This window comes from Muntiacus reevesi, chromosome 4 (genome assembly GCF_963930625.1).
Source record: "Muntiacus reevesi chromosome 4, mMunRee1.1, whole genome shotgun sequence".
NCBI lineage: Eukaryota > Metazoa > Chordata > Mammalia > Artiodactyla > Cervidae > Muntiacus > Muntiacus reevesi.
The window spans coordinates 109,063,903-109,076,682 of NC_089252.1; the positions used below are offsets into that span (position 1 = coordinate 109,063,903).

Genomic DNA, 12,780 nt, shown 5'->3' on the forward strand with positions numbered 1-12,780 from the left:
ATGCTGTGATTACCCCATTATACAGGTGGGGAAACTGGGGCAAAGCAGAGGTTACACAACTTGAAACAGTCAAGGTGATAAAATGCCCAAAGATGGCTTAATGCCTAAGTACTAACCTTCCCAACCCTAAGTACCCATTCTTGTACCCTCTAGAACTCTTGCTCAGTCTTCAGCTAAATCCCCTAAATTTCTTAGCCCATACTCTGAGTTCGGTCTTCATCTTCATTATCTAGCTGAAGCTTGGCTTGCCCTGAAGGCTCACTTCTCTTTCACTTTCCTTGTAACACTGATAGCAGATGTGTGAATGTCTCTTTTTCCTCACTGTTGCTTCCAGACGCCCTCTCTCTCCTCCCTAAAGCCCTCAGCCTCAAACCTCACATTATATTCTCCCAGCCACCACCCCTCCTTGTTTTAGTCCTCTAATAGCCCCCAGGTTCCTTCTTATTTCCACATAGGTAATACTTTGACCATCTGGTCCGTTCATTCCTTGACCTCCTCTCCTCCGGGGTTGTGGTCTTCCACCTACTTCAGCTGCTCACTGCCGTGGTTGTACTGTGGTAGGACCAGCATCGCAACTTTCGTAGGCTCAATCACTGATCCAGGTCTTCCAACAGCTCCTTTGCTGTCCTCCTCCAGCTCTCACAACTCATTGATCCTGTCTCTTTCTCATTCTTTCTCAGTTCCTCCTTACTAAGCTTAAATTTCTTGATCAGTGATTATAACCACTTCCTCAGTTCTCTTTTCCTTTTATATTTGCTTGGCTAAGCCACGCTCTGGTTAAAGCCATTCTCCACATATTCTGTGTCTGCACTGCGTCTGTCCTTGGTGGAAGGGAAACACGCAGCCCTGCTGACTGGTCTTACCCTCAGCTCATGATCACTGACCTCTAGTGCGCTCTTGGTGCCCACAGTCACACTGTTTCTATACTTCTTTCACTCTCTTGTTCTCCCAGGTAAGTCTTTCATACCTTCTTTCTCCCCAAACCTATAACACCTCCTCCTGCTCCTATTCCTAGCAGATAATCTTCTCAATTTAACTAAAGAAACAGAATTAATAGAAGAGAATTTCCATTGACTCCCACCACATCTGACCTTCCCACCTGCCTGTGAGTCCAGTTGTCCACCTGTACACTAGATCTCAACCCTGCGTCCTTCCAGCAGTTACCTCTTCTTTACCCTGCGTAATCCTCATCATTCAGCTGGTTTTTCTCAGCAGCACATCACTCACTGGCTCTCCCTTCTTAAAGTAAAACTTCTACAAATCACTGTTCCCTCTCCAGCTACCACTCTTTCTCTCTGCCTATCTTTACAGCAAAACCTCTTGAAAGAGTGGTCTGTACATACTTCGAGTTTCTCTTCTGTTCTCTCTTCAGCCCATTCTAGTCAGACTTTTGTTCCCATATCTCACCAAAGCTACCTTTGTGGACTGCTCACTCACATTCTTCAGACCCTCATTTGAAGGATACCTTCCCAGGCCTTAAGTAAAGCCTATCTAAAATCTTCGCCCCTCCCCAGCACACAAACACAACCTATCTCCCTACTTTATTTTCTCCTTAGTGCCCTTCCTCTTTTAACTTACTTATTCCATTTACCATCTAGTTCACTATGCAAGGTATAAATGCCAGTCGGGCAGGGAATTTCATCTGTTTTGTTCGCTGGTGTATAGTTAACATTTGGAACAGTGTTGGTAAATATAGCTGGATCAGGAAGGATCAGGAATCAGGAAGAGAAATTATTGTAGGCAGAAAAAAAAAATCAAGAAACGCTTCTTGGAGGGAGGCAGAAGTTGCACTGGAAGTTGGAAAATATGGTTACTCTTGGGCTAGTACCAAGAAGGATGCATTCTAGGTAGAAGAATGTCTTAAGACTTGAAGGAGGATAAACGGGACCCAGCTGCTCTGGCCGTCGGAGAGGAGATAAAATTGGAGGAACTTCTCTGGTGGTGCAGTGGTTAAGACTCGGCTCCCACTGCAGAGGGGATGGGTTCAGCCCCCGGGCAGGGAAGATCTGCATGTGCCATGAGGTACAGCCAAAGGAAAAGAAAATTTTAATAAAATAAATTGGAAAGAGGGTTAGGAAATGGGCTCCTGATGTGATCCAAGGATCTCAGCTAAACTATTTGTGTGAATACATGTGCTTTGTCAGACACTGCAGAAGAGAATTCAACGACTCAGGATGTCTGACTGAGTAATAACCTGGAAGGTCGAGCAGCAGAGGAGAGCTCGCAGTTCTTGAGTGTCTCCTGTGAGCCAGGCCTTGAATGTGAATGTGAATGTCTCCTCCTGTTATTAACCCTTTAACATGGTTCTAGTATTGTTATACCCTCATACCATGGAAGAGACCAAGGACTGGGGATGTAGAGAAATAGTGAGTGTGGAATAATGGGTCCACTCTCAGACTGTTGTGAGTGTAGCTTCAGAGATGAGGCCTTCCCCTCTTTGATGCGGCCTCTCCCCTGCAAAGTACTGGAATTGAAAAACTGCACCTTCCAAATCCTACGTTCTAGTAGAACAGCCCCTCTACATCAAGTGATAAATACATCAGTTGAAGACAGTCCATAAATTCTTTCAAGGCAGATTTCTTGAATTCGTCCTAGATTAGCGTTAACTGTCCTTGAGTTTGAAACGTTAGTTTGATTCTGTTAATTTAAAAACTTAAAAAAGGAAAACCAAAAGCCTTTCATTTTATAGATTACTGCTGTTTGTTTATTTATTTATTTTTTTAGATTACTGCTGTTTAAAAAGGCACCCAGTCTGTAGTGTTTTGTTATGGCAGCTCTAGCTCTCTAATATACCAGGCTGTATCAACTCCTCATGGGAACCAACAGGGCGGGCCTGAAGCCAGTGATCAGGCCTGGTAGAAGTGAAGGGGTTTTCTCTCACAAATACACTTTAGTGTTTCACATTTCTGGATGAAGAAAGCAGCAGTTAAAATCTAGAGGAGGAGATTATACTGGATAAGCCATTGTTGCTTGTAGTTTCCTATTACTAACTAGTGACATCTGCTGTGCAGTGGAGGCAATTACTTCCCTCAAGTGGGGCTGTGCTGCTGTTTTAGCCTTTGTCTTCAACAGGTCTTGAGCATCTCATGACTTTCAGTGTAGTTCTTGAGGCTCCAGAGGGGATCACACTGACCCCGGGACTCCCCAGGTAACTTGTACACTGAGATAAGCTTCTTGATATTTAGAACCATAAGGGACAGCAATCACAGAGACCTAAAAATAGATTTTTATATAGAAAATGAGAAAAGTAATTTGAGATCAGGACCAGGAAGAAGTAGAGAGGTTGAGGTAAACAGAGGAAGAAGAAAAAGGAGTTGAGTGTGATGTTCAAAAAGAAAGGTGAAAACATCCAAACCAGTTTAAAACAATAAAGATACACCGCTTTTCCACTAATGTCTGTGTGTGCTCAGTCGTGTCCAACTCTTTGCGACCCCATAGACTGTAGCCCACCAGCTTCTCTGTCCATGGGATTTCCTGGGCAAGAATACTGGAATGGGTTGCTACTTCCTTCTCCATTTTTCACAAATAGGAAACATATTAATAATTTTAATGAAAACAATTGCTTTTGTTTAAATCATAGTTCTGTGTCTTAAGACTTCAAGATGTAACATTTGTTGCCTCAGTTACATTAATGTCTAAAAATACAAAAATGAGCTAAGGCGCTACAGTACTTTTCTCCAAAATCAGAAGAAGAGCAAGCCTGAAAATAAGCGAGCTCAAGACTAAGTGTCATTATCAGTAAAATCCTGTCAGTCTCATCATTAAAAGACTTGTTATTTTCAACTTTTTAAATGAAAAATTTCCATACATATGCAAAAGTAGAGAAAGTTAGTATAATGCCCGTGTACCCACCTATCTCCAAAATGAGGGTTTTCAAAATGCATTTTTCAAAGAAGACATTTTGAAATCCTGGATCAAGGAGTAACAGGGTAGACTGAATAGAGGTCAAATATGAGAATATTTCTGAGGCAGAATTTGATGTATTCATTGGGTAACAGGTGGAAAGAAGGCAGTAATGGTGAGTTCCAAATTTCTAGTTTAGAAAACTGGGCTGACAATGACAGCGTTAATCAAGAGCACAGAGAACCAAGAGGTTTGCAGTTTAACGTAGTGTCTGATGAGCTGCCTTCAACACAGCTTTCTCAGCCCCCTACTCAAATACCTATGAAAATATGAAAAGTGACAGCAGGAACATCTAAGAACTCAGAAACGTGTCTGCCTTAATCTTTAGGACAGTCCTGAGATAAACTTGTTGCCTTGTGGAAACAGGAATGGCTTGGCGAAAAATAGGGAGTCATTATATTCCATCCCTTCCCTGGCTCAGCTCCAAAAGCCTGTGCTACAAGGAGTTGGGCAGCGCTCTATACAGAACATTACCTGATGCTGTTTTAGGGATTAGAATGATGTCTGTTCTCTTACTCCCTTCTCCCGAGTTTTTCTCAGTCTGTTTAAGGATTCTGGTTTCCTGTTAGGCAGAGTATTGATGGCAGTACAGCACAGAAGACATGGCCCACACCTATAGGCTGGACAAGAAAGGGCATCCTGTCCACAGGTCACGTGGGGAGTTACCATTTCTCAGGTATTCCATTAGTTCAAAAAGTCAATGAGAAGGAGGAAGCTGGGGGGCAGCTAGACCAGCACTGCAGTGAGTAAATGTCTCTAAGAAATCAGGAATGGAGTGGTATGTATCATCTCATCCCTTCATTGTAGATACATAGAGATTTTTAGCCATTATACAGAAGAATGGAGTGTAGGGTCAAGAACCAGTCATATTCCTTGCCTGCTCACAAATAAGATGTAAACCCTAAAAAGCAACATAAGGCTTATAAATGAAGTTGGTGGATTAAGGATATAAGAGGAATGAAGATTAGAAGGGTCCACTACAAAATGCTGATTTGTTGTTCAGTTGCTCAGTCATGTCCGACTCTTTGCAACCCCATGGACTGCAGCATGCCCGGCTTCCCTGTCCTTCACCATTTCCTGGAGTCTGTTCAAACTTATGTCCATTGAGTTGGTGATGCTATCCAACCATCTTGTCCTCTGTTGTCCCCTTCTTCTGCCTTCAGTCTTTCCCAGCATCAGGGTCTTTTCCAGTGAGTCAGTTCTTTACATCAGGTGGCCAAAGTACCAGAGCTTCAGCTTCAGCATCAGTCCTTCCAGTGAGTATTCAGGGTTGATTTCCTTTAGGATTGTCTGGTTTGATCTTGCAGTCCAAGGGACTCTCCAGAGTCTTCTCCAGCACCACAGTTCAAAAGCATCAATTCTTTGGCGCTCAGCTTTTTTTATGGTCCAGCTCTCACATCCATACATGACTACTGGGAAAACCATAGCTTTGACTAGACGGACCTTTGTTGGCAAAGTAATGTCTCTGCTTTTTAATATGCTGTCTAGGTTGGTCATAACTTTTCTTCCAAGGAGCAAGCATCTTTTAATTTCATGGCTGCAGTCACCATCTGCAGTGATTTTGGAGCCCAAGAAAATGAAGTCTGTCGCTGTTTCCATCATTTATTTGCCATGAAGTGATGGGTCCAGATGCCATAATCTTAGTTTTTTGAATGTTGAGTTTTAAGCCAGCTTTTTCACTCTCCTCTTTCACTTTTATCAAGAGGCTCTTTAGTTCCTCTTCACTTTTTGCCGTAAGGGTGGTATCTGTATATCTGAGGTTATTCGTATTTCTCCCACCAATCTTGATTCCAGCTTTGCTTCATCCACCCCAGCATTTCTCATGATGTACTCTGCATATAAGTTAAATAACCAGGGTGACAATATACAGCCTTGACATACTCCTTTCCCAATTTGGAACCAGTCTGTTGTTCCATGTCCAGTTTTAACTGTTGCTTCTTGACCTGCATACAGATTTCTCAGGAGGCAGGTCAGGTGGTCTGGTATTCCCTTCTTTAAGAATTTTCCACAGCTTGTTGTGATCCACACAGTCAAAGGCTTTGGCGTAGTTGCATGAGAGGGCAAGAGAAGTAAAATTTTTAAGGGCAAAATCTATAATACAAGACAGCCTTGAAGAGAGGACAATTGTTGAAAGAGCTCGGATAGAGAATAGAACCAAGATAATAGTAATTAAAGTTCCAGAAAACCAGAACAAATGAAACATGATAATAGCAGTAGTTCAACGAGTTGACATTTACTGCCTCCTTACTGTGTGCCAGGCACTTGTTTACTTGAATCCTTACAACAGTCCTCAGAGGGGAATCACTCGCTCCAGTGTGCAGAAGAGAAGGTGGAGATTTGAAGTAAACCAAGCCAGGTCACACAGTTATTGCAAATAATTGAGGATTTTTTTAGAAGAAAAACTTTTCCTTAGCTATAATGACCTATTATACTAAAGCTGTTGTGAGGAAGGAACAGGTTTGTTGCTTTCTGGGTAACACCAGTGATCACATCTAGACATTCTTGGCAAAATAGTTTATGAGTACACTAACTTTTTTATTCATTACATAATTCATTGTGTCTACTATTGTCATCCCTATGGGTAAGATTTTAAAAGCATGACTTGTATTGACATCTCCAATTCTAACTCATCTAGTGTTCTGTATTTGTATTAATATTCCCCTTTTCTCCAGTAAAAAACTAAGTGTATATTTGTTTACTCACAACTGTAGTACACAGAGGAGTTTTGGAATTATTGTACCACTGCCATCATCAATTCTTTTTTGTTGTTGGATACATCCCACTGAAGGTGGATGGTCAGAGTATTATGTTCAGAAGATACTTAAAATCATTCCCCTTTCCTTTTCTGTGGTTATGTTATCAACCTGATATGTGGTTAGGGTCATTTGTTTTTCTTTGTATTCAGTTTTTGGGTTCCTCCATCCTTATCAAATTTATTGTTAAGAATATGTAAAACATTTTAACAGAGCTTAAATGTCAAAACTATATAAACTTTTGTTCTCAGAGAAGTTTCATTCCTTTCCCTACCCTGTCCCTTTTTGGTTTCTGCCTACCTTCTAGGAAACAATTGTATTACTTTTTGGTTTATCTTTCTTTTGTTTCCTTTTGGAAAAATAAATACATTAAAAATTTTTGTATGGGCTTTCCTGGTGGCTAAGCTGGTAAAGAATGCAGTGTGGGAGACTTGGGTGCGATCTCTGGGTTGGGAAGGATCCCCTGGAGAAGGGAAAGGCTACCCACTCCAGTATTCTGGCCTGGAGAATTCCATGGACTATAGTCCATGGGGTCGCAAAGAGTCAGACACGACTGAGCAACTTTCACTTCTGTGTATGTGTGTATATATCTCTCTCTCATATGTGTATATATATATATTCATACTTATTTATTCCCTCTTCCCACCATTTTTAGCTCTCCTTCTTTCTCATGGAAGTCCTTCTTTATGGAAGGAGAGTCTGCTACGTATTAATAGTATATTCTTCACCTCCTTTTTTGGCCTTTTTTCCCATAGAGCTGACTGTTTATTAGCCAATGGGATTCTTTCTCAATCTTTCTCATAGCTGAATTATTCAAATGCATACTTACATCATTTATGATATCGTGGCATTATAAACAAATGTTTGGTTAGCATTGTCTTTTTATTTGGTTAACATTTTTTAAATCTTTGAATTTTGATAAACACAAGTCCTGCAGCCCACTGGTACAGACACAGATTACCTACAAAGAAAACCAAGTTGGCTTTGAATTCTATAATATTGTATTTATAACAGAGCCTGACAAATAGTATTATATTTATTTTGTTAAAATTCATTCTTTTAAGTCACTCTAACACATAATGAGGTTGAGATATTTTGATTTTTTTTCGTGATTACTCCAATTCCATATCCATATGTTTATATTGCATGTATTGTGCTTGGTGGTTTTCTGTTCCTGCTTCATAGCTCAGCAGAGACAGTACTTCCTTGCTTATCCTTGCCACTACCATAGAATTTAGTAGATGATGTTTTTTATGGTTTCTCTTCTATTTGGATTACCAATCCCTGGATAGCTGACTTTTCATCACTAACAGAATGCCTGGCATTACTAGGTACTTAATATATTTGTTAATTGAAGGAAGGGGTTGCAAAGTTCATTATAGCTTTAGAAAACAGTGAACAAAAGGAAATGATGTTTACTTCCTATTTTCCAGTAAAATACACATCTGTTTTATTCATTTTTCTCTATTTTTTTTCTCTCCAACTTTAGTCTGTGCTGAGACCTATAACCCTGATGAGGAAGAGGAAGATACTGATCCAAGGGTAAGAACTGCAGCCAAGGTATTAGGTAGAATAATTTCAGTCCCCACTCCCCTTCTCCTCTGTGTACCAAGTCTAATCATGCTGATATTTAAAATAAATAAAGATTAAAGTCTCAGCAAGATATCGTCATTTATCTAACAGACTGACAATTATTAAGAAGAATAGGAAGCAAGATTGGTTGAGGATATGGTAAGAAGGGGTGCCTAGCTGTAGCTGTCAGCTTTATACTTAGTCAAGCCAACTGACTCAGCAGTCACCTGCAGGAGAATTCATGCCTACCAGTTGGATCCTTCCTAAGGATCCTTTCTAGGGAGATTATTGCAGTATTATAATAGTGAAAGATGGAAGCAACATAAATGAACTAAAATAGGGGTTTCCAGGGGCTAAATTATGGCACATTCAAATCAAGAAAATCTGAAGCCATTGGAAATGATGGTACAGGACTGGGTTTAAGGACATGGACTGTTGTAAATTTGAGGTACATTTTATACAGCATTTTGTAATACAAAAAAATTTTGAGTATCTATCCATCTTCATACCCATTTACTTGTTTACCTATTTGTACAAAGATTTATGCCTGGAAGGCATACATCCCAGATTTTAACAGTAGTTGTTGCAAGACTACAGTTGATTTGGGGGTTGCTTTTTCAAAAATTCAAATTTTTAACAAGTTACTTTTATAAAAGCAAATTTGAACCGTCTTTTTAAAAAGATTGATGTTATAAAGAAACTTTAATGATCTTTCAAATATGCCTTAAAGTGAGCAGACTAGAAAAGATTTCTGAACTATTCTAATAATAAAATGCTACCATTGTGTGAATATAATAGACATGTAGGTTTTTAAATTTTTCATTCTTGATGTTATAAAATTTTGAAAAGACTTTTAAAAGTTAAAACTTTTTCAACTGACTAATATTATAAATTTAAATTACTTAACACTTTTGACATCTGTTATTTCTGGTCTAAATTAAGTGATGTAGATTTTTTAGGATGAAGACAATATTTAGGATGGTGCTTAATAGGTTTTACAATTATAACAGCGATGCTGGGCAATAATTCTTTTTTAGTTCGAAAAACAAGTATTGACTATCTATAGTATTAGTGGTAGTAGTAATAATTATTGAGCACCTACTGAATGCCAGCTTCTATTTTAAACACTGCTTGTATCAGCTCATTTAATTCTATGGCAACTGACTTTGTAGGCACCACTAATATTACTGGTAATACTAAGTTTGTCGATGTTTGAACTCCTGCTCATATAGTGGTTGTTTACTTGCCATCTCCATTTAGATTTCAATAGACAACTTACAGTGAGCTCCTGATGATTTCCACTGAGACATTCTTTTTTACCCACAGTCTTCCCCAGCTCATTAAATGACAGCTCTATCCTTCCTGTTGCTCAGGTCCAAAATTTTAAGGTCACCCTCAGCTCCTCTTAATTTTTTATACCCACATTCAATTTTTCAGCAAATCCAATGGGCTCGGTCTTCAGATCATATCCAAAATTCCAGTACTTCTCAACACTTCCATGGCTACCACCTTGGTCTTAATCATAAGTTTAACACTAGGATAATCACAGACGCTTCCTGGCTTCTGCTCCTGTGTCCCTCAAGGCTGTTCTTCACTTAGGAACCAACTTGAGCCTTTAAAATCATCAGTCAGATCTCTTTCCTTCCTCAGTCAGAACCCTGAGATTGCCCCCATGTCACTAGAGAGAAGTTCCAGTTCTGTGATTTATGTTGCCCTCCACCTAACCCCCAAACCAGGTCTCTTCCTGATCTTTTCCCCTCGCTCTTTGTCAGTCACACCTGTCTCCTGGTTTTTCTCAAACATGCTATTCACCCAACATATTGTTTTCATCTGCTGTTCCTTCTGCTTGAGGTCGTCTTCACAGAGACGTCCACACGGCTCACTCCCGCAGATTGTCCTCAGTTCCTTAGGATCTTGACACAGAGGTCACCTCCTCAGGCCTCCTCTGGACACATGCCCGCGTGTGCACACGCTTTTAATCACCCTGCCCTGCCTTGTTCTTCTCCTTGGCCCTGTCACTCTGCCATACTCCATGTATTTATTGATGGTGGGAGCAGGTGTTTATGTCTTGTGTTCACTGCTCTGTCCTCAGAGCTGAGATGGTGCCTGGCACCTAGCTGATGCAAATGTTTGTTGAATGAATGAACGTGTAACCTTCTGCTTTACGGATGGGGATTCTGGGGCTCCCAGTGGATAGCTGACTTGCTGCCAGCCATACCCCCATCCCATTGCCTGTCCACGATCAGGGTACTGCTTGGTATTTGTATAAAATTAAAATTATGGTAAACATACTCTTCATTTTCCCCATTTTTAGGAGAAAGAAATATTTTAATTTGTAAGTTAAGTAATATTTTAAAATGGAATATTAAAATTTCCCTTGTTTTCTTTGGATTGGCAGGTGATTCATCCTAAAACAGATCAACAGCGGTGCAGACTTCAGGAAGCTTGCAAAGATATTCTTCTCTTCAAAAATCTTGATCCGGTAACACTGACTTTGTGAAATATTTTTGTCTTTTAGCTTTTCATCATTTAAGCAGTTTTTAGCATCTTAGCCACAGCCATATGAGGCAATAAAACCTTAACTGCTTCTTTTGCATTGTGTTTAGCACTGTAGCTAAACACAGATGGCTTTTAATATTTCTCTGAACTGCCTTGGTACTTCCTCCAAGGCAGTACGATTTGCGGACCATGCATTTGGGTCATGTCAAAAGGAAATGCTCAGGTTTGCATGACCCTGGCTTAGTTCGGAGGATCTTTATTTATGCTGCAGAGTAATTTCTCTAAAGATGCCAGTGTGGTGTCCCCCTTACCAGTAGCAGTTACACACTGGAAGTGGGTGACTGCTTCTCACCTCTTTGGTGTGAGGCATCTCTTGTGATTATTCTCAGTGAAGACCCCAGGACTGGGACACACAGAGTGGTGTGTGTCTGTCGGGCTCCACAAAGGATCTGTGTGTGCCTGTCTTCCCCCTCTTGGTGACGATGGAGAGCAGGGCTGCCTCCTGAGCACAGAGATGCTTCAAGTTTCCTATTTCTTCAGTACTTTGAGGGCCATGTGCTGAAGGCCCATGGATGACTGACGTGCTGGGCCTGCTGGGGAATCCCAGAATGTGCAGAGACAGAAGGGATGGGAAATAGAATTTTCCTACTACCCAGTTCCTGCAAATAAAGTCTTCTGAAGATATTCCCACAGCCCTCTGGGAATTGGATTGGTCAGACGTGAGTCCATGATGTATTCCTGGCGTCTGTAAAAACCAGACTGTTTGGTAGCTTTGTGGTTATAGGGATAGCTGGAACTTTAATCAGAAATTTATTAGTCTAAGATTGAATAAAACAAGGACAGTGAGTTCAAGGAAAGGCTGGTTGTAAGAAATACTAGTCTGTCTGCTGTTTTCCCTGGAAGACCCATCTGTATCAATAGAAAAGAGACTTACTTTTTTATCTACTGTGAATAAAACCCCTTGTAAATGTTATACTAGCAGATGTTCTAAAGGAAGTTGCTATGTCAGTCTAGTATTCAGATTTTTCTTAGTGATGAAGAACATCATTTTACCATTTCGGTATTGAAAAATAAATTTTTCAGATTTAATTATATTTTTCTGACATTTTATCATGAAAATGTTCAAATACAATGAAGTGAGAAGGGTTTTACAGAACATGTATGTATTCTCTGCCTTGATTCTAACATGAACATTTTACTATGCTTGTTGTGTTATATGCCATCTACCCTCAACAAAGGGGTTGGCAACCTTTTGCTGGAAGAATCAGATGTGTGCTGTGCTTAGTCACTCAGTTGTGTCCGACTCTTTGGGACCCCCTGGACTGCAGCCCACCAGGCTTCTCTGTCCATGGGGATTCTCCAGGCAAGAATACCGGAGTGGGTTGCCATGCCCTCTTCCAGGGTTTCTTCCCAACCCAGGTATCGAACCCAGGTCTCTCTCATTGCAAGTGAATTCTTTACCATCTGAGCCACCAGGGAAGCCCATAGCAAATATGAAACATTTCTGTCACAACTGCTGAACTTCATTATTGTAGCAGGAAAGCAGCCACAGGCAATGCATAAATGAAAGTGTATGGCTGTGTTCCAGTAAAACGTTTATAGTCAGCTGTTTGCTGCCCTACATTAACCCATCTTATTTTTTTTGGATAGTGTAAGTATAGTTCCCTTAAATATTTTGGTATTCATATCATGAACTGGAGTTCAATATTTGTTTGTTGCTGTTTACATGTAATGAAACGCATGCATGAGTTTTAAATGTACATTCACTTAGGTTTGACAAATGTATACATTTAAGTAATCCAAGCCCCTGTCAAGAATATAGAATTTTGGGGACTTCACTGATAGTTCAGTGGCTAAGACTCTGCACTCCCAATGTAGAGGGCCCGAGTTCAATCCCTGGTCAGGAAACTAGATCCTGCATGCCGCAGTTAAGACCCAACACAGCCAAATACATAAAAATAAAAATAAATATTTTAAAAAAAGAAAGAAGATTATAGAAATTAGGACTTCCCTGGCAGTCCAGTCGCTAAGACTAAGACTGCACTCCCAATGC

At 40.3% G+C, this 12,780-nt stretch overlaps 1 protein-coding gene across 1 annotated transcript in view; it reads left to right on the forward strand.

Moving 5' to 3' along the window:
• PRKAR2A (protein kinase cAMP-dependent type II regulatory subunit alpha) overlaps positions 1–12,780 on the forward strand; it is a 70,924-nt gene that overhangs the window by 26,161 nt on the left and 31,983 nt on the right. The window contains exons 3-4 of the mRNA XM_065933756.1: positions 8,146–8,198; positions 10,627–10,710. Coding sequence (XP_065789828.1) covers positions 8,146–8,198; positions 10,627–10,710 — 137 coding nt within the window. The remainder of the gene's footprint in view (positions 1–8,145; positions 8,199–10,626; positions 10,711–12,780) is intronic.